This window comes from Tympanuchus pallidicinctus, unplaced genomic scaffold (assembly GCF_026119805.1).
Source record: "Tympanuchus pallidicinctus isolate F22 unplaced genomic scaffold, pur_lepc_1.0 scaffold15, whole genome shotgun sequence".
Lineage (NCBI taxonomy): Eukaryota > Metazoa > Chordata > Aves > Galliformes > Phasianidae > Tympanuchus > Tympanuchus pallidicinctus.
In genome coordinates this window covers 8,676,742-8,699,197 of record NW_026294669.1, presented here as the reverse complement: position 1 = coordinate 8,699,197, position 22,456 = coordinate 8,676,742, and the positions used below count along the sequence as shown (strand labels likewise).

Sequence of the window (22,456 nt, the reverse complement as noted above, 5' to 3'; positions counted from 1 at the left end):
TCATTCCTATCCACACCCCCTTTTGTCAAGAAACGTGTGCATTCAATCAAACACCTGAACAGCTAATTAAACCTCCTTGGACATCATCTTTATGGATAGTAACAGTGTTCAAGTCTTCCGTTTCATTAAGAATCTCAAGTTTATTATTTAGAGTCAAGACTGACATACCTGCAGAAATTTAAGGATAGGCAATAACAACAACAATCTGAAGAATTTGCTCATTAGGGCTTCTCAAATTTTATTTAAAAATAACGAGCTGTAGATTAATCACCAAGCTATTTACAAGGTAATACTGTGGTTCTCTGATCCTTTACACCATTAAAAAAACAAGCAGGCCCATGGCTGAGGGTTGTCATAGGAGCAGTTAATGAGTTTGGGGAAGTTATCACACAGAGTTCTTGATAGAAGTAACGTTGCTGGTGGTTCTCTTTTATTTGCATAAGCAGCTGCTGAACTCACTGAATACAAGTAGATGCAACTGTGACAAAGGAGGCCTCACATATTTACAGGGTAAACTGTCACAAACCACAGATTTCATAGAATTATTTTTATTCGAGAATAAGGGCTTTATTTAGTGCTTTCATCTTCATCTTCTCCATCTGTTTTTGAACCCTTTCTCTGAGTCCGTTGTCTTGGGGTTGAAAATTTCCATCAGGATGTTTGTGTGGGTCTCTGCAAGAAGTTTAAAATATTATTTGTATTTATAAAAGCCAGGGAAGCTACTTAGCAGTGTGGGCAAAAACAAAGGAAGGGACACACATTTTCTCTCTTTTTTTAATATTGACCACAGACAGTTTTCCATTACTTATGCAGATCCGCAAAGAGTCAAGTTATGAAAAAAAAAAAAAAAAAAAGCATTCACTCTATTTGGCCAGTTAAAAAAATTAACCATCTGATAAATAAACACAAATAAATTGAGTTTTTGTTTTGTTTTTGTCTATGAAGAGGCATATTGCAATGGCCAGAACAAAAAAATTATTTGCCTAAAGGGTTAAGCGTGGAAACTGCTGCAGAGGAGCACAGTGAAACACCACCCCATCAGTAACAGTGAAGAACCTTCCAGTGACAAAAGAAAGGACTTGGACTTCACTGCTTGCTAGTAACATTTTGGTGCGTGTCCTATTAGATGTAACATATACTGAAAAACCTCAACTAAAAGAGACTGCTCAAATGATTCAGACACAGACAAATTTGAATGAAATGAGTATCTGAAATATAAATACCTAGAGGTGTTTAATATGGAAAAATATTTTCAGTTTTGAAGAAAACACCAAAAGAATAAACCTTATGATTTTAGAACTACTTCCCCAGAAAAGGTACACTGTATCCATCCATCCAACAGCATACGACTGTGGAGGAAAAGGGTGATTATTTTGTTACATAGACTATATCAAATCCCCATGTTCTGATAAGCAAAGTGTCATAAGATGCAAAAAGCAGCAGGGTCAGACGTGTTTTTACAGTGAATTACTTTCAATCAATGCTGAGGTAATCACAATGCAGCAATCAGTGTTCTGCCAGAGATCTCATACTCAGCACTGTTTTAAAGTTTAACGGCTGACAGATGCAGAAGATCTGGATGTCAGTCATTCTCTCTAAAATCAAAGAAAAAAGAGACTTCGGAATCTCTTGGTGAGAACTCTCAGTTTCAGGCAGTTACGTGCATCCTGAGTAGATAAGCATCTAAGTATTGTCATGACCACTTTAAAGAGACTGCATCAGTTGATGGAAACATCAATTCACAAAGACACACAAGGTATCTGTGAAAACACCAGGTTCTACTTCAGCAATTTCTCCTGTGTTCCTCTGAAATCACTTATTTCACCTATACTGCCTACCACTCAAGTCCACTGCCCCCAGTGTTCCACTTACCAGCTGATATGCCTCCTTGCATCCTTCCTGTAACATCATATACCCCCAAATTTCACATAGAATCATAGAATCACCAAGGTTGGAAAAGACCTAAAAGATCATCCAGTCCAACCGTTCACCTATTCCCAATAGCTCCTACTAAACCATGTCCCTCAATACAACATCCAGTCTTTCCTTGAACACCCCCAGGGTCGGTGACTCCACCACCTCCCTGGGCAGTCCGTTCCAGTGCCTGACCACCCTTTCCGAAAAGTAATACTTCCTAATGTCCAGCCTGAATCTCCCCTGCTGTAGCTTGAAGCCATTCCCCCTGGTCCTATCACTAATGACACGATAGAAGAGGCCGACCCCCAGCTCACTACAGCCTCCCTTCAGGAAGTTATAGAGAGCAATGAGGTCTCCCCTGAGCCTCCTCTTCTCCAGGCTGAACATTCCCAGCTCCTTCAGCCTCTCCTCATATGGCCTGTGTTCCAGACCCCTCACCAGCTTTGTTGCCCTCCTTTGAACACGTTCCAGGGCCTCAATATCTTTCTTGCAGTGAGGGGCCCAAAACTGGACACAGTACTCGAGGTGCGGCCTCACCAGAGCTGAATACTTCATCTACTTCTACTACATCTACTTCTGATTCCAGCCCCATAGCACTGCTGGGCAGCCTCGTACCTTTCTAAAACCACTGTGGTAATAATCAACTTCCTTACAGATCCTCTTTTTCTCAGCTTTCCTAATCCTCAAGATTTCAGTGCTGAACTACAAACTGAGTACATCAGCCTGACAGTACTGGAGGCAGCTGGCAGAATTTGTCTCTGCGAGAGGTTAGCTTCATGATGAAACTGAAGTTAAAGACATGCAGGCCAGGGTGTCATTTTAAAACCTGTTTTCATAACTCCAATTCTGAGATCATACTTACAGTGCAAAATTTAATACAGGAGTCTTCTGATCTGCTCAAAGAGCCAGCTCTGCAACCCACTCAGTGACAGACACCCTACAGCATTTCAGTATAGCTTTCTCCATAATTCTGAAGGAGATGTCTTCAGAGTCCTTCCCATTCCTCTTCTCTAATTTCAAATTCTACTTACCTTTCTTCTTTCGCTGATTTTATTTTGCCTTCTTCTGAGATCATCTGCTCAATTTGTGGAAATTCAGCACTCAGCATCTCTGGAGTAAGAAGCACTTCAAATTCATTTTCATCTGTCCCACTAAAACCATTAATATGAAGAACGATCAGTACTTAAAATTTTTTAGACAACAAAACCAAAAATATGTCTTATTCCAGACACACTTTGTGCTTTTGCCTTCAATAATCTTTCAGAAAATGTTTAGACACATCCACATAAGCAATTAAGACAATAAATCACATTGAACATAGAAGAGGAGAAACTTACAGGTCAATTATATTCTCTCTGTCTCTCTCAGGCAAGTTATACAGCACTGGTGGTACATCTCTTGGAAGCATATCTAAGCTGTAAGGATCCCTGTGATGGAAATGGTATTTAAGATGAGCAGAGAGTAACTGCAGTTAACGTTTACATTGTGAAGCTTCACAGAAATAGCTGCAGTTACAGAGAAGTTTATTATTTTTAAATTATCCTGGAACAAAAATAGTACACCAGAAATGAATGCAGTATGAGCCTGAGAGATGCTGGCTACCAACATGCGTTCAGGTGCCCACATGTTAAAAGGTTTTATTATTCATAGTTCTGCAGGACAAACAGTTCGTACTTCCTGGAGCCTTCTGGTACTGAATCAAAATGCATTCAGTGCAGATGTTACCAAAAGTCCAGACTGAATCCAGGGCTAGGCATTAAACTTAACCCACCCTCCAAGGAGAGTGAGTAGGGGTTATCATTCATTTTAGATTGCTGAGAAGCAAGCAAGTCAACCCACAGGCCCACTTCTACCTCTGGGACTGGTCACCAGTCATGTAGTTTCAAGCAGCAGAAATTGCAGGTGAGAGGTCCTGTCTACTTAGGGTTTTTCTTACCTAGATGTTGTACTTGTTGATATGGGAGTGTTAGGAAATGTCAAATACACCACTGGTAAGAATCGTCTCCAGTCCATTACTCCACAGATCACTTCCTGAAATTACAAGTGCTATTAGCCTTCTAAAACATCATGCAGTGGAAAGAGAAGCTTGCAGGACAGAGCATCTAACTTCTTGGTTGAGAAGCAAATCTGGAGAGCTACATTTCTCCATATTTAAAAGATACTACCTCCAGTGCAAGGTCATGAAAATACAATAGACGGCAAAAAGAAAGAAAGAGCAGAGAAACACTCAGAGATAATTCAAGTCTAATAATAACAAGTTATTCTGACCCATGCACTGATTATTTAGGTGCACACAATTTTTACTCATACAATAAACTACAAAGGCCATACCTTGTGATGCAGAAACTTTTTTTGTGTGATTGGAATACTGGATCCTTTGGGGCACTCCTTGGTAAAGGTATATTTTGGATGAGGACAAAGATGATACTCAATATTTGTTTCACAGTAAGTTAAAGGAGGTAAAAGTGGAAACAATCCTGGAGTGGGGTTCTAAAAACAGAAGGTTATTTAAAAAAAAAATAAATTCTGAGCACAACAAAGAACTGACGAAAATTCAGGTCTTACATTAATATAGTCTTCCTAAACTCACACTTATTCTCATTATGATTTCATGGTTCAGTGTGATCCTTGATCTTCTGTCTCTTCCCTGCATCACAGACCCATAATCTGCCTTGTTTATTATGTTCTGTTGACAAAAATCCAACAACTTATTTACTCCCAAATCTAATGTTGGTTCTCTGAACAGTTCAGAATCCAAGGGAGGGAACTGACCTTGCTGTAGTGGAAGTGAGCATTTTACCATCTATTTCACTGCACTAGCATCTGTTTCTGCATTTAGTTCAATGCTGGGTAACATGGGATCAGGCCTGGATCTTACACTGACATGACAAAGGGATGAGGGATACACAGAAGATTTCATCAGTAAGTCCATTGGAGTCCTGGCTGCATTCAGTGTGAACAAGTTATAAGCGTTATGCCAAGAGCACCAGACCAGCACACTGGGCTTTGAGCCATTTCAGCTAACGAACACAGCCACCCAACTCAGGCACAGCACCATGCTGCCATGGAGATGCTGCCTGTACCCATGTACAGCACTTCACTGAGCCATACAGCTGTCTCCGCCCTCTCACAATCACCTAGGGACCCTCTAAGGCTGTGCTGCACTGTGTGGAAAATACTTTCTGCAGTTGGTGCCAAGTAGCACAATCTATGTGAAAAGCAAGTAAGAGAAAACCCTCCCACACACCTGGCTATGATTTTTTTTTAATCTCTGTGCCTAATAATTGGAAATGTGGCTTTGATATGCTAGGAAAACTAATGGAAACTAAGGCAGCAGGATGCAATGCTAACAAACTGCCTACCTTCACTTTTCTCAGTCTACTTAAGGATCAGGCAGAAGCACGGTATCCTGGCTGAAGATAAGACTCAATCTGTCCTACTAACTTGGGCAACAGTATGAAGTCATAGAAGGGCTGAGATGCCGAGATTATGGCTTCTTTTTTACTGTGCAGATGAAGAAACAAATGGAGAAGGGAGAGGCCCCAAGGTGTATCAGGGAATCCTGGGATTAGTGAGCATTTTTGGAGTCTAGGACCAGTTCACTGCCCTCACGGGCAATTTTGTATTACCAGCCCTCCCCTCTAACCTGATCCAATTCCATCTCAAAATGAAATGGTGTCATTCTCTGCAGGATGAGCTCTGTAGTTCCCACTTACAAGAGCTTGCACCATAAGGGATTACTCACACTGGCAGGTAGTTTTAAATAACACTCTGAATAAGAGAACTGACTACTAATAAACAAACACCCTTTCACCTCCCTTTCCACTTTGTAAAAGCCAACTTCTACTTACAAAAATGCGAAGAGGGTTGCTCTCTGTAGGGTAGACTAAAGCTCGGGGAGGAACCAATTTTAAAAGGCTGATATCTCTTTCTGCTACTTCTTCAGATGATGGCTTGTGATAGTCCTTAGGAGAAGCAACTACTTGAACCAACTCATCCTTGAAAAAACACAGACATCAAAGGTTTTCAGAGCACGTGGAGTCTTTTGTTGTAAGATGTTGGAACAAAATTAATCAATTGTAGAAATATAGAAGCTGGAATGACTTCAGCAAGGCAAGTTTGTATTAGAAATGATCTGTTACCTGGGCTCCCTGTCTCAGAGCTCGGCAAAGTTTTTGAGTTCTATAACTTGCAGCTGTACGGTGTGCACGGAATGGCTGATACTTTATGATGCTGATATGCTGAGGAACCTAAGCACAAAGGAGAAAAACATGCTGCAGGAGATGACAATAATCATTCTTTATAAACTCACAGATGGAATGGAACTTTCCAGCTTTGTCACAGGCACATCACATATCTGTGGGAAAAGATATTCAGATTGCCATTCTACTATGCAGAATACGACCAAAATTTTGAGAAGCTGTACTTAACCGGGGCAAATGGAATGAGTGCATTAAGGAACATTTCTTTTCTATGAAAGACTGTGGGATTAGCACTTTTGTGATCAAATATACTGAACTTAATGAGGTGGAGAAAAGCTCTATCAAGCAATATAATTTAACACTGGTAGGTGAAGAATAAGGACATTAATAGAAAGTTTCTATACTTGTTATAACAACTGTGGGGAAAAAAAAAATAACAAAGGAAGAGGAAACTGAGCCAAAACCTTCACTGATTTGAATCTGAGGAAGTATTCTCACTTTGACAGGGAGTGGAATTTGGATTTATGTTATTCAAAAGTCTGAGAGGGAAGGCTTTAGAGGTCAGGAGAAAAAAAACTTTCTGAACTCAAAGTTACAAAAACCCACAGTATTACACATTTCAAGACTTGATGCCCATTGATGTCACTGAATCAGGTAGAAAACACATCTAACTGGACTGGTGAAAGAGAAAAACAGGGAGCTGTACTGACTCACCTTCAAGCTGTAAGAGGGAAGGAAGCGTTTCATTTTCACATCTATACGTTTGACAGGAATTGGGCCAGGGGCATCAGGTTCCTGGAAGAGTATGGTATTTTAACCCCTTAATGTGGTGGACATTTTGTTTTGCACTGACAGTAGTTCATCAGCATGGCTATCTGAAAACATACTAGATAATTATGCAAACATTTTAATACTTCCTCTGCCCTTCCTAGGGCACTTCAGTTGCTTTTAAAATTTGTTTTCCTGGGCAAAAATCACAGATTTTTAACTAACTTTGGCCATTAATATATTAAATATAATTTCAGAATGAAATTGAGAGAATGCAGATATTTTAACTGCTTTCAGCAACACTCTCAATAAATCTGAAGTCCTGAACTAACTCGTTGGAACTCCACAACACCAGTTATGTTGTAAAGGATAAAAAAAAAAAACTGTACTGGGCCTAGGGCCAAAGTCACCAACAAATTTTTTGAGTAGTGGCCACCATTTTGGTTACTATACCTACCAAATCACGGTGTAATTTGTGGGAACTGTAAAAAGGGAATTGAGAAGGTAACATTAGATCTTCAGATATGCTGGAAGAAATGCATTTACATTCTTCTCTCTTCTCTATTTGGCTGAAACTCCCATTTTCTGTCAGGAATGGAAAGCAAATATTAAGATTTCATAATACAATTCAACACACTGCTTCAGAAATAGAATCAAGACACAAAACATATTTAAAGATCTTCCTAACACAGGACAGGTTTATGCATTTTAATAGAAAAAGCAAGGTAATCCTTCCTAAAGTCCATCTGTAAGGTAGTGTGCACAAAACCTACAACTAATAAACAGATCTGATTTCCACATTACAGACCACCCACTCAAGTAAGGTGCTCTATTTTCATTCAACAAGGCAGAAATAAGTCAGAACACCTCTACTACACCTTCTACTTCAAGCACCCCTGCAACTCCTGCATATGTGGAACTAAAGAGTGCCTGTTCACACAGGCAGACTGGCTGATATGGAAAGGTGTTCCGACAGTTGTTAAACAGTGCATGTATGAGGTGACATACAATAAGAAACACAAATCCTCTTCAGTCTCTACTACTACCAATTGCGGCTGCTCTATAAATATCATGAATAATGTGTATAACATGCATGTATAAAAACATGTCTTTTTACAACAGCCATTTCCACTGTGTCACACATCTGTTTTTTTGCTTGAAGACCCCTCTGTAGGGACTATTTATGCATATATATCAACATGTATTTGATGCACCAGACCAGATACCGTAGCTTAACACAAATTATCAATAACTCATTGTCAATCTACCTATCAACTGCTTCTTCTGCTCCTTACCAGATATAGAGCCTTCCTCCAAATCTCTGTCTTCCCTTGTCAGCCCACGGAACAGAAGCAGTAAATGATTTAGACGAGACTGAATCACAATCTGAAGGAATTATTTTATATTTAAGTATAATATTAAGCTTAACATCCTAAGATTTACAGTCATAGCAATATGCATACGTGACAGCTGTATACTACAAAGGTCACTCAGCCCACCTGTTTCAGAATTTTTGCTACAGTTTTCTGTTCAGAAGGGATAAAATGGAGAAAAAATTGCTTTTGAAAGAAATTTAACTCCACAGCAACATTACACAAAAGAAATGGACTGTACAAACTATCTGGGCCATTTACTTCTAAGAGCTTCTCCCTGTGAAAAAAGGCTTTCCTTATAAACAGACCATAACTATTTTATTAGAATTTATGCCCATTGTTTCCTGTGTTCCCACCATACACCACAGCAGAGAGGCTGGCTTCAATAACCTCCTCAAAGGAGTTGAAAGTTGCTGTCCACTCCCACCACTTTTCATCTTCAGCAGAGTAAGTCCAGTTATCTCAGTGTCTCCCCACTACCCAGACTCCGGGTACCTCGACAGACTTACACTGAAGTAAATCCATTTTACTGATATATTTTTTTATACTGAGGTCCTAAAACTGGGCATAGCATTCTATATGCATTTTGAAGTCTTCCCTTTTTGTTCAAAAGTATTTTCTACTTAAAAAAAAAAAAAACAAAAAAACAAAAAAAAACAACCAAACAAACTAAATTCTTCCACACTTTGTTAGTATTGATTGATTGTTGTAGTTTCGTGGTTGTTTTTTTGTTTGTTTGGTTGGTTTTTTTTTGTTTTTGTTTTTTAAATCTGTAACCAACACCTAAGGACAATAATCACTCCAGATCCTTAATTTCTGGTGAAGCAGAGACAACTAATGAACCATCAAATCCCTAGCTAGCTAAGAAGTCTTGTTATGTGCTAGTCTGCATGCTCTTTTGTGCTGTTTCCAAGGCACTATGCTATCACACTGCATTCCAGGTGTTCACATTACCTTGTATGCTGCTTGTTGGAATTTCCTCAACATCCTTTTTCTGTTTGCCCAAGGGTCATTACGGAGCAAGTCAAATGTGGGATGAATACTTGGATGCTGCATGGTATTAAAGAGAAAAAAAAGGATCAAGGGATGGATTTCTTCCATCCTTGGCAGAATCCCTATGTTATTTCCTAATTCTGAAATTAAGTTAAGCAAAAAATGTTCCATCAAATGACTTCATTCCAGGTCCCTGTCACCCTACTTGCATGTAAGCAGAATTTTTCACTACAAGTCCTAAAGGAAGGTAATCAAATACTGCAGATGCAATATGGTGAGTGCAGAGGTAACGAGCACGGTCTGCATTCACAAATAAAGGACAGCCACCTACTAAGAGTGGAGTCCAATACGTGGGCAGACAAACATTTGGGAAGAATGGACCAGGACTCGAGTGAGTACATACTTCATCCTGCTCAAATGTGAAGCTGGAATAACAGTAAGGGCTCAGAATGAAGGCCAAGCAAATTCAGCATTTCTCTCCAATAATAGCTTGGAATAAAAACTTACAAGAGAGTTAAAGATCACAGTAAAACTAGAGAAACAATTCACCAGAATAACCCCCCAACATCTAATTACTTCTTGCTTTGGACATACTTGAGATAGAGGCAATATTTACATTTAACACCTCGAATCTCTTCAGTTTTAGATTGATGTGACAGAAAAACATAGCACCAAAAGGGACTCCATCGATGCTATAGTACAGTACTTCTCCACAAGAGAACAGCCACTCAATCAAAATTTAGATTAGGAAGGTGCTCAGAATTGCACACAACCCCATGCTGTACTCGCCAAGCAATTTTCAACACTTAACAGGCATAAGAGAACAGAAACAGACCAGCTACCACAGCTATGATGTTCTGTAAGAAGCAAGCAGAAATGATTCATCCATTATTCCTTCAATAGCAGACTATTTATTAAACAAAGTTCCCAATTATTCCAGGAAATGAATCCTAGCAATTACCACAGAGACAAAAACAACCCTAGTTACCAGAACCCTCGTCAATTCCTGCAAGATAAAGGTCACAAAACTTGTGATTTGCTTAATTTTATGTTGAAGTATGAGAATGCTACTCCTGTGAAAGCTCTCAGGAACGAGCAGTATGAACCTCAGGTTACATTTGTAGATTTCTAGTTGTCTGTCACATTAGTATTGGTATTAGAATACCAGAATGAGAAGATGAGCTGTGCATGCAGCTCACTGCTGGCTTTATGGCAGTAAAATGGGGAACAGGACATTGATTCAGAAATGGCCATACTAGGAGGAAAAGCATTGAGTGACAAATATTTATGGCTGTTTTTTAGCTTAGAAAGTGATAAAAGCAAAGAAACAAACCTGCTCAACAAGCCGGAAAACACGTCTGGAAGAAACCTCTACTTTGTTCCTTTGAAACTCCTCTTCTATGATAGGATCTCCTCTTTGGATCTAATTTGTCACCAGGAAAAATAATCTCATTAGTGCAAAGTATTCTGTGATTTCTTTTTTTTCCTCATTTACAATTAGTGGAAACTCACCATGTAACACTCTACAAACACTTCACAAAACATAGACTTCACTCCCTTTCAGTCAGTGATTATTACAACCTTGTAGGTAAGTTAAAGGAAGTAAAATAATGTTCTTTTCGGACCAAGAGATATCCACAGATACTACAACCAACAGATAAGTATGTAAATGTTTCTAAACAACGTGATTATACATTTAATTCAATGATACAACAAGCTAACATTCTAGATTGTGGGTTTGTTTTTTTTTTTTACTTATTTCCTCCTTTGCCATTATTAAAAATAATGTTTAAAAATAATTATTCATTAAGCCTTGATCCTGTCTACAAATAATTTTACTGCCATAAACAATGCCTTGGAACTCAGTGGGAATCAGAAGCTGGCTGTATGTCTACAAGGCAAGATAGGAGGAAGAAGTCCCTGAGGGCTGTGCCATATGTGGACAAATATTTTCTGTCACTACCTATTGTTGCTGTCACCTCCACAGAAGACAAACTGCAGTCTGGGGTGAATGAAAGAAATCAAAAGGCCATGAGAGCAAAGGTATAGCAGAACATGCTGAATTATCTTCCTATGGAGTGTATGAGAGTACTGACTGAGTTTAGCTCTTCAACAGTGAGTCATTCAGAAAGGTACAGCATAAACAGAAGGCTGACTGCATCCACAGCACTGAAAGGACTGCTGCAATGCTGCACTGTAGTGTAGCTACATGGAAACCTACAGGTTGAGCAAATATCTAATTACAGTTCCATTAATAACTTAGTAGCTTATCCTTCCCTCTGTCCACCTCCAAGAAAAAACTCTCTCAGTAACACTGATACAAAGAAATAATAAAGATATAAATGCATGAGGAAATTCAACTAACACAGGTTTGTATCAGTGCACTAAGAAAAACTGAATATGTGAAGAGCATAATACAATTCACTAGTGCACTGCATGTAGTCTGAAATTATGAGTTCAATTTTGAATTTATAGAAAAAACAACAAAGACTAACCTTATATTGCTCTTCTTCCCTTTGTCGATTTTCAATAACCTCCCTTTTAAATTCTGCAGATATTGGATCTTTGCCTTTACGAACTTGCCTGTATTTCCAGTAGAAATAAGAAAAACATTTTACTTAATGTACTGTTTGTTTCATTGTAAGTTTAAAAGCTGATTCTCCTGTTCCTAAGGCATTTAGGAGTCTGTTGTATTCAGCTAAAGAACAATTCTGACCACAAGTGAAACTCCAGTATGCTTACGCATGGTTATGAATTTTGCTTTCCACCTTTTGATGTGCAACTTTATTCACACCATTACATATTTTAGCCTTGACTTACTGACAACCATAACAAAAAGGCACAAAGCAGGGTGGAATGTGAGAGGTTAGATGAATAAGGTTTTCAGGAAGTTTCTGAATGCAACTGTAATACAATTAAAGGTATCATTGGGTACAGTCGTGTTGCTTTTAGGCAGGAGGGATGAAAAGAAAAACAAAACAACGGTTTCTTAACTGTAAAACAGGTCTATCAGGACACGAAATGGCCGCATTACGAACCAGTGCATATTGCATACATCATTCACAGAGGCCTCAGTCAAGCAAATCTCAGTGTTTTAATTAACACTTACCACTTCAGATTATTTCCTTCCTCTTCCTTAATGTTTTGTTTGACTTTTAGCTCAAACACTGCTTCCTTCATCTGCCTTGTTTTTATTCCTTCATTGCCTTGGCAAAGGACTGCAAGAATATCAGAAAGCCACATACTAGATTGAATTTTTAATTGGGAAATAACACCCATGCTGATAACTGAATTCATTAATGCACAGGCTACTTCAGGTAAAGTGAATTTCTTAGAGAAATAACAATCACATAATCTCAGCAATTCTAATGCAAAGTTTCTAAACAGAAATCTAGAAATACTGATAAAACTAAGCTTATGCTGCTTAACTATGTTACCTTCTTTTAAGTTCTTAATCTTCAATTTGCCTGGTTCCTGATTCAAAACAGTAGCTACAGCATATGGATTTGACAAGTCTGTGGGGAATTTCAGGTTCTGGTATTCAATTTCCTAAGAGATATAAATTAATAACAAGAAACAGAAGCAAGAAAGATTTTCAGCCCAGGAAAGAACTTGCACTTATTTCCTCACACCTTTACTTTTTGAATAGCCTTGGATTGTGGTAGGCTGAATTTGTCTCTTTTCCACACCAGTGATTTTCCAACAGGCACTGCTTTTTTCTCTGGACGCTTTTGTTGTTTTTCAAATGGTTCTTTTCTAGGCAGCAGAAGGAAAAACATTGCTAAGTACTCTGTAAATGGTATCTAATCTTATTGCGTGAATTTATATCCCTTCTAGACATACAAAGATACTGGAAATACTTTTCCAAATTACAAGTGGAATCAAACTTCCTAATCTGGCTAATTTCATAGTTCACAAAAAAAGTTAGGTAAAGCTCAAAAAAACGTATCTTGCAAGGCCTCAGCAATAAGAATAACACACATCAGGCATCATAAGCTGAAGATATTCAAGGATATAGGCTATTATATTATTCAAGGATTAAGGATATTTAACATTATTTTGCAACAGTTCAAGCTCATTCAGAGGAAGTGCATTCTCAGTGAATGATTTAAGAAACCAGGTAAAAGTATTAACACTTGTTAACATTAGCTTGTAAGTGACATCAGTGCATTTTAAGTCACCACAGATACAAATGCCTAAAATGATCATAGCACAACAGCATTAAATACTATTGCATGGTATCTTTTAGAACTGGGCAAAGAGCACTCAGCCACACGTACATTTGACCCAGATGGGGTGTTGATGTTCCTGTGAACACACATACATAGGGTTCTGAGTGGAACTGTGAAATCAGTAACTGCATTTTCATTTGTGCTGTTCCATACTCAAGGGGTGAGTATTTCACAATTACTTCCTCTTTCCCATTTCCTGGAATAATTCCTGTGATTAAGGAAGAAAAACAGTAAGAGTTCATCTAAACATGAGCCCACTTAAGTATGCTCAAATGAATTCTGTACTACATTTTAAAAACAATAATAGCATTTAAGTTGATGGCAGTAGGCCTGGAAAATGTTTCAGATCTCAAAGCGTCTTTCCATTACTACCAGTTAGCTTAAAACCACTATCCCTTGTCCTCCCTTGACATATTGCAACTATTTAAAATATACAGTCAGAAGGAATATTATTCTGAAGGAATGACCCAAACCAAAGCAGTAGCATAGTTCACCTTTGTGAACCACATATCCAGTAGAGTATAAATACTACTTCTAAAGAGGGATGACACATCCAAAAATCAGAAAATGTAAAATATTCAGAGTTCACATCAAACTTGTCATAACTACAGGCAAGATTTTTTTTTTCCTAAGGTCATAAGTTCTCCACACTGGGGGAAAAAAAAAATAGATTAGAAGCTTTATAATCTCAGAAGACTATTTGAGCAACTGCATTAATTTAAATGTTAACAATTTAGCTGTCAGCATCGACAGGAACACTGCTGTTTAGCACTTTGTCAGTTAATCACCAGTAATTTCAAATAATTTTCAACTTTAAATAGGCACAATCTACCAGATATTGGCTGGACAGTGAACGCTCTGTGAGGCTGAATAAAATCAATGTGGAATTCAAAGTCTATTGGGCAGCTGCACTGCAACGGGATAACATACTCCTTACTGAAAAGAGAGTAACAAGGAAATAAAAGTTAAACTACAGTTTATATACATCTTGATATACCTGCTAGTTATTTCGCATCCTGACTTACTTCCTCTGACCCACACAGAATCTGATCAAATAAAACTTCATACAATTTACTTTACTTACATTCTTGTATGCTGCAATATCTAGTCAGTACAAACAATCAAAACTGGAGCCACAACAAGTACAGAACCAGAAATCAGTCTCATCCCATAACCATGCTTGCGGAAGAAGATGAAAAAAATACTAAACTCTGCACAGTTTTCAAGAGGATTGAGTATTCCAGTACATCAGAATGACTGGACCACCCCAGAAATAATCATGCTAGGGCCTCATTTTCATTAAAGCCTTTTACATTTCACAGTGGTTGTTGGAGAGGTATTACCACATATCTTATCAAGCCGCCTTGCCTTTGTGTGTATCTGTTTTTAAGTATCAAACAGAAACACATAAACATCATTGTAATGCCATCCATCAACCTAAGAACCAAGTCCAATTTACCCAGGCCTATTCCTGCTTTTTGACTGAAATCCTACCCTGCTGATTAGCAAAGAACGCATGTTATACACAGTGTTCTTTTGTAAAGTGCATTTTGAAATGGCTAGGGAAATAAACAATAGCAGCAAGGGCTTTTTTCCCCTGTCTTAATATAACCTGTTCATGAAGATGTAATGGCAAATTAGGAAATCAATTTGTTTTAAGGTGTAGTGAAGCTTTCAAATCAGTAACCAAAGTGCCTTAAAAATGTGGCAATCATTCCTTTTGTTGCCTAGTGGATGTTCTGAGCCTAAACAGAAAGCTGGGTGGTAGAACATAGGACTTATCCTACACTTCTGGAAGCTAAAAGAGATTTTTTCCATTGATATCAGTGAGCCGTAGATCACAGTTACAGGGATTCTTGTAACAACCAGAAAGATGGAACACAGAATGGTGACACCAGAATGGTGACACAGTAGGCACAACGACAAAGGGACAAACACAATGGAATGGTGTTACAACGAAAAAGGAGAAGTGCTCACCCATCTCTGAAGACCTAGATTCAAAGGGAAAGCTCCCCAAGGGAGACATCTCCAACCAAAGACCTTTCTACAGAGGCAGTCAGCCCTTAAAAGAGGTCTAAGAGAGGTGCAGCCAGGCTCCACCCTTCCAGTCACACAGCTGAATTGCCTTCACCTGTGCTCCCAGGGCTGACCTGATCCTTTCCCCAGGTGCTCAATCAGTGGTTCAGGCTGTGATTCAACAGTTACCATGCAATTCTGCACAGTAACAGGTATTTCAGAGAGCTTTACATTAGTACAAATCAATATAGTTTTAAACACAGCACAACTAGACACTAATCAACAGATTCTCCTTTCTCCTCTTCCCATTTCCAGTTTCTGTTAACAGTTATTACTTATTTGTTCACGAGAGCAGTCAGTGTCACATCTACTAAAGAGCCAGAGTAAGATGAAGTCTATGCTACCAGAAGATCATGTTAAATATTTTCAAAAAGAAGAAGCAAATCTAATGATTGACTGATCTTTGGATTGAGGTTAGCTATTTGCTATCTCTGAATTACAATTACCCGCTCACACTTTAATTTCCAGAACCATTCTTCTCGACAAGGAAGACCTGTTCTTTTTAGGGTTTACTAATGCTAAAAAGACATAGCACTTGAAAGTGTACAGATTATAGACAACAGTTATATTGCTTCAGGACACCATGAATGAAGTGAATCAGCACCAACATAGACCAGCTAAACCTCGATTCAACTATGTGTATGTTTAGTTTGTACAGCATCCACTTTCCTGTGAATGAGTGCCTGAAACAGTTCATACACAGAACTGTTTTGCAGTCCAGACAGTAGCTGAATTCCTTAAAGCTTATATGACCTTAAGATGTACAAACAGGGGAAAATGAGATTTTCTGGGTCTGGTGCATGTCCCATAAGAAGTGGGACATCTGTAAGGACTTGCGTCCTTAACACACCTCTGACCAATCAATACATCAGACATATTTATAAATGATGGAAATTCCAACACGTTCACAGTAGGGTAAGCATGCACAGGAACGACTAAGGTATCTTCTCCCTGCAAAAGAAAGGGGGTGAATATTTATTAAGTGTAATGAATAAATGTTATGCCAAATACAAGTTTCTGTAATAGCTGGTAGGTAAGTGAGCACGGTGTACATTCAATATCATCTCTGTGGCTGCTTAGGATCTTGATATTCTGCTTGTTCACAGTATCCATCTGTTTTACCACACTTTCAGTAACTATCTAAAGCACCTCCAGTGCTTCTCTGCTAAGACATTGCACAAGTGTGGCATAAAGTTTGGGCAAAAAAAAAAAAAATTACAGAATAATGACTATATTGTATCCACAGCTCTGGGATATTTACAGAGAAAAAAAAAAAAAAAAAAGATGCTTAAACCCAAATACTAAAATCCTGACTCATTAGGAATAAAACCCACAAAGTTCTAAGTGATTAACTGTACCTCTATTGTAATCATAAAGTTTGAATAGTCCCTTCATTCCACTAGAACTTTAGGTATAGCTTCTCATAATAAATCCTCACCTGACAGTGAATTCGGATGCAGTCATAGTAATAACGCCACTCATCAGGACAAAAATCAACAGTAAGCACATATGACAAGCCGGGGATGAGTCGATGCTAGAAAATGACCCAAAATAAGATAGAAGTCATGTAAAAGCTGCAAACAAACAGTGCTGCCTGCAAACAGCCATGTTAAAGCTTTCTGACACTCACTGTTTTGTTGTATTTGATCTGAAAATACTTTGTCTGGGGTGGTATAACGTGAGGGTTTATTACATTGCCAGAAATATTTATCAGCTTCTGTAAAACAAAAAAAAAAACTAAAATGATGTTACAATATAAGAGATCAACTGAGAAAGCCAACAGTATGTTTTATGAAACCATCCACAGGCACATTAATAAAGGAGGCAGACAAAGGGAAAGCAGAGAGATGAAGAGGAAATACTCAAACCGTTCACAAGAAAGAAAAAATACGTCTATGCCCTGACTTTTGTTTCTTAAATTCTATTGCTCCTAGAAGAAGGCTAGGGCTGCTTTAAACATCTGTGCACCAGAGAACACAGTTACAGACTCAGCGACGGTCTGTCCTAGTACATGTTCAAAACAGTCCTTTCCATAGTTAAAGCATGAGTCCATGACTTGCAGGTCACATGCCACTCTAACACAGGCACATAGAAACAAATAAGTAAAACAGAGACCCTAAAGGAGAGTGGTGCATACAGCATGGTACTTGTCTGTTTCATTACCACAAAACCACTGATTTTAAGTGCTGCCTTTTAGAGTATTTGTAGAGCAAATGGCCTCATGACCATAAGCCCAGCTTCTGTTATCCTTTTATAAGCCCCAAGAGGATCCCTGCCCTGACACTTACCAGCGTCTGCTGGTGATGTTTTCCAACTTCATATCCTCCATAGTGTAATACAGCAGGCTCTGCCTGTATAACATTGCTCTTCTTATGTTCTGAATAAACCTCTACAGAGAAAGACAGTAAAGCATGGAAAATAGGCAACCAACTAACACACACACATTACTGACACATTTAGCAAGTATATTTATGTTGAACTCAATGTACTACAGAGAGAAAAAGGAAACAGCTTATTTGCCTTGGTAAGCAGGCATGACTCTTTAAATTGAGGGTTAAGTGACATCTACTACCCCAGCAGATCCATGATTCTTTCACCAGTTTATCTCATGGCATCTGTCTCTTCAACAAGCCACCACAAAACTTTCGGGTCAGCCAGAATAAGTACAGCTGCTATTTTTTTTCCTGACTCCATCTCTCATGATTTGGACCCTCAGGGAGACATAGGATGGGAGCTTAGCCTACAAGTTGAGAAAAATAATCTAATATCCTCGAAGTAACTTACAGGATTGCTCCAAGGTTGGGGAACGGTCAGAGAACACAAACTTACTTGATTCTAGCAGGTGATTGGGGATAGCACGTCTCTTTTTAGGTTCCTCCACCAGGCTATCCAGGACACTGGGTATTTTCTTGAAGATTTCTGTGGAGGTTGATTCAACCAAGTCCATGTTAGGACGCAGTTGGAATCGGAATGGTACTAAACTTCATCAGCACCTAGGGTCAAATTAAAATAACATAACAATAAAACTGTCTTCCCACTGATAACATCTGTTGGCTAAAATCTCCTAAAACCACTTAGAATTTTTTTTTTTATTTTCCTTCTGAAGTAGATTACAGAATACAAATCCCAAGACCAGTTAAAATCCTTCCCTTCGCATGAGGAATGGATTTACTATCTAACATTCTTGATTGTAACCGGTAAGCATAAATACCAGATAGCTAATTGCCAAATATCTTCCAAGGTGGACATAAATATACAGCAAATTTCCAATCACTTCAGAGAGCTAAGTGTCAAATAATCAAACAGATTTGCATCACTATTCATTTTAAGATTATTCACATTAGGTCCACAGTAGTACAGAGACAAGGGCTTGCTCCTCAAGAAGCCAAGCACTGTGTTACTACTGAATGTTACATGGTCACTGAACACTGGAGAATCCATGCTCAGCCACAAAGCATGGGTCTCGTTACCAGATACGCAAAGCTCGATCACGTCTACAAAACTCCTGAAGTCAAGTCAGTACAAGGGATCGTAGCTTCAGACAGCAGTTACTTCTGAAGAAAGCTTACAGCCAGAAAGTCTATCCCACTGCAGGAGAGAGCACGGCTAAACCAGGAAAAAAGGAAGGACACCTTTGAGCTAGTAAGCTGAACTTAAAGAAACTTGATTCATCCCAGCTTCCCAAAATACACCCCAAAAGGTCTGCTGCAGAGATACCATGTTCTAAGGATGTGCAGGATGAGGTGATTCCAGAAGTCTCACTCCCATGGCAAGCTCCAGAACTTCATCTGTTCTAGGGCTTACAAGGGACACTGGCTGTAGGACATTAGAAGGTTCCTTCTAATGATACCACTATCCAAACCGACTTGTGCAGGGATGTTCTTCTAATCTCTCCTGAGTGTTTGGGTTATTAACTCGCAGATTCATTTTTAATTTTTAAATATTAATATGAGGGATAAGAAAATTGGCATTTGAATCTTTTGTTTAGATAGCATCAGTTGGGTTATTTGTTTAGTGATGATAATTATAAAACCAGAAGGCCAAGAAAATTATAAATCTTGTTTTAAGTAAGCACAGTTATCAGAACATAAACTTACGTAATGAAAAGAGCAAACATTGCACAATAAGAACACCAGATATTACCCATCCACAAGAAATTATCTTCCCAAATATAGCACGCAGTTATTGGTTCTCCTATGAACAGCTGCAGGGAGAGAAGGAGAATCAGAGAATCATAAAGTTTGGAAAAGACCTCTAAGAAACAAGTCCAACTGCTGACCCATCCCCACCATACCTACTAACCATGTCCATCAGTGTCATATCTCCACAGCTCCTAAACACCACCAGGGGTGGTGACTCCACCACCTCCCTGAGAAGATACTTCTGAGTTCAACAGCAGCCATTATGATTTTTCACCTCTTGAGATGCTGCATTTTATGTCTGCTCTTCATGAATGGGAAGCTGGGAGCCCAGCTCAGGATGATGCCACATTACTATCAGTGCACACCTGAACGCACTCAGTATTATACCTAACAGACACTCTTCCTGCCAGGCTCATGTCACGGGGCAACTTTCTTCTCTGAAAGAGCGGTGATGCAGTGGCACAGCTGCCCAGGGAGTGGTGGAGTCACCATCCCTGGAGGCATTAAAGAAGCGTGGAGATGTGGCACTGAGGGATGTGGTCAGTGGGCACGGTGGGCATGGGTGGGTGATCTTGGGGGTCTTTTCCAACCTTAATGAGTCTGTGAACTTATTCAGGAATAGAGGCTCGATTAGCTGCTTGAACAACTGTACTGGTTATATAATCTACACTATAGCAGTACTTCAAGATCCAGTGCTGCCAAAGCTGAACTGTTAGTACCGAAAAACAAAGCCCAGGAGCAATATTGCTTTCGTTTTGCTTTGTCACTCTCATGCAGGCTTGAATGGCCCTAAAGGGCTCCAATATGTAATTAACACAGATCAATACAGGTGTGAGGGAAGGCGGGCAGAGGCAAAGCAATGCCCTGCATACCTGGGCCAGCACTTCTGAGTGCTGATGAGGTCCCATACTGCATTCTGTGGGATCAAGCCTGGCATTTGTCCTTCTAGATGTCTTTCATTTGTTTTTCTAGAATGGTTTAGGTCTTGCAGACAAAAGTTGAGTGGTTTTGCAGGCTCATAACGTAGTTCTGGTTTACAATCTCACATAGCATTAATCAACAAATAAGACAGAGGCTTAACAGCACATACTACCACTACCCTAGCCTCAATATTATTTCCCACTCTGCGACCCTGAGCACACACTTTCCACACGCAACATAGAATCATAGAATCACAAGGTTGGAAACGACCGACAAGATCATCTAGTCCAACCGTCTCCTCATCACCATTGCCACCACTAGCACTAAACCATATCATGCAACACGTCATCCAGACGCCTCTTGAACACTGCCAGGGATGGCGACTCCACCACCTCCCTGGGCAGCCATTCCAGTGCCTGACCACTCTCTGAGAGAAGAAGTTCTTCCTTATGTCTAATCTAAACCTCCTCTGATACAACTTGCAGCCATTGCCCTGTGTCCTGCTCATTGCCTGGGAGAAGAGGCCAAATCCCTCTTCACCACAACCTCCCTTTAGGATGTTGTACAGTGCAATGAGGTCTCCCCTGAGCCTCCTCTTCTCCAGACTGAACAATCCCAGCTCCCTCAGCTGCTCCTCATAAGACTTGTGCTCCAGACCCCTCACCAGTTTCGTTGCCCTTCTCTGGACACGCTCCAGGACCTCAACATCTTTCCTGTAGTGAGGAGCCCAGAACTGAACACAGTACTCGAGGTGCAGCCTCACCAGTGCTGAGTAGAGGGAGATGCTCACCTCCCTGCTCCTGGTGGCCACACTATTTCTAATGCAGGCCAGGATGCCGTTGGCCCTCTTGGCCACCTAGGCACTCTGTTGGCTCACGTTCAGCCGAGCACCAACCAATACCCCCAGGTCCTTCTCCACACTCATAGGAAACCTGCGAGATGAACCATGCACACAAGTGCACCCACCCTGACGCTGCCCCACTCACCTCCGCACCGCGCAGCCCGCGCCGGTTGCCGGGCAACGGGTCTCCACGCGAGCTGCATCACTTCCGCCCGGCAGGGGGGCGCCCGTCTCCATCGGGGCGCCGCGCCGAGGGGACGGCGGCGGGTCGGGGGCGGCTGGGCGGGAGGAGAGATTTCTGCAAAACCCGCCTTTGGCGCCGAAAATGGAACGACCTGTTGCAGAGCTCAAACCACGTCGGGCTTCCAAGCAAAAGGCCGTGGGAATATAGCGGAGCAAACAGTGTGCTGTCATAGTTCTCTTCCCACGGAAACGCGGTTCGTGTGCGCGTCTCTGTTTGCACGGTCCTAACGGAGCGTAAACCTGAATCCACATCCGCCTCCATGTCAGAGGGGCTGAGTACAACACACGGCTGGAAAAAGCTCTGCAAGGTTATCGCAGAGGCAGCACATAAACGCAAAAAGGCGGCAGAAACGAGAGTTGTTGGCCAGCAGAGCTGCGGGCTTCCTTGGGATGGTTGAGATAAATAAGGATTGGGAACTGAGATTTAAACAGGTGATTCTCACCTCAGTTTCATAGCTCTGTTACGGTTATCAGATGCAAAGGTTTGCACAGGTGGCAGTTTCCCAGTTCTTATCTTGCATCCATCTCCTGTCCAGCCCTCACCTTGCACATAATGCCAGGGTCACACAGTGCTAGGGTGTTCATTCACCCACCAGTGTCTAAATCCAACATCAGCTCCCCAAAAACCCTGGGCAACCAGTGCCTGTGTCAGCAAATATCCCCCACCCAGAAGTGGGTGAAAAAAAAAGCTCCCAGCCACAAATGTATGAGCAGTGGCTTTCAGGACAGGCTGTGACAATGTGAACAG

General features: G+C 40.2%; 1 protein-coding gene across 2 annotated transcripts; it reads right to left on the bottom strand.

The window, feature by feature from the left end:
• Positions 1 to 206: 206 nt before the first annotated feature.
• Positions 207 to 21,645, bottom strand: CFAP221 (cilia and flagella associated protein 221). 2 transcript variants are annotated; one of them, XM_052675837.1, is made up of 26 exons: positions 21,611 to 21,645; positions 19,705 to 19,765; positions 18,391 to 18,554; positions 17,850 to 17,950; positions 17,192 to 17,278; positions 17,000 to 17,095; positions 16,412 to 16,512; positions 14,318 to 14,421; positions 13,534 to 13,693; positions 12,892 to 13,009; positions 12,691 to 12,802; positions 12,363 to 12,471; positions 11,749 to 11,836; positions 10,587 to 10,676; positions 9,585 to 9,662; positions 9,215 to 9,310; positions 8,183 to 8,273; positions 7,345 to 7,472; positions 6,834 to 6,914; positions 6,060 to 6,167; positions 5,769 to 5,915; positions 4,249 to 4,407; positions 3,854 to 3,948; positions 3,255 to 3,344; positions 2,949 to 3,068; positions 207 to 672 (listed from the first exon to the last, which is right to left on the bottom strand). In XM_052675837.1, the coding sequence occupies exons 3-26, from the start codon at positions 18,506 to 18,508 to the stop codon at positions 549 to 551; spliced, it is 2,601 nt and encodes an 866-aa protein (XP_052531797.1). In that variant the 5' UTR covers positions 18,509 to 18,554; positions 19,705 to 19,765; positions 21,611 to 21,645; the 3' UTR covers positions 207 to 548. The 2 variants fall into 2 exon arrangements, with proteins under 2 accessions (XP_052531797.1, XP_052531798.1); XM_052675838.1 differs by lacking the exon at positions 9,585 to 9,662 and having other exon boundaries at positions 12,886 to 13,009; positions 21,611 to 21,637.
• Between the last annotated feature and the right edge of the window lie 811 nt (positions 21,646 to 22,456).

Coding starts and splice junctions, on each gene's coding strand:
- CFAP221 (XM_052675837.1), bottom strand. CDS start 18,508: ATGGACTTGGTTGAATCAACCTCCACAGAAATCTTCAAGAAAATACCC. Junction 17,096..17,191: donor AGATCAAATACAACAAAACA/GTGAGTGTCAGA, acceptor GTCATTTTCTAG/CATCGACTCATCCCCGGCTT. Junction 8,274..9,214: donor TCCAACAAGCAGCATACAAG/GTAATGTGAACA, acceptor TAATTCCTTCAG/ATTGTGATTCAGTCTCGTCT.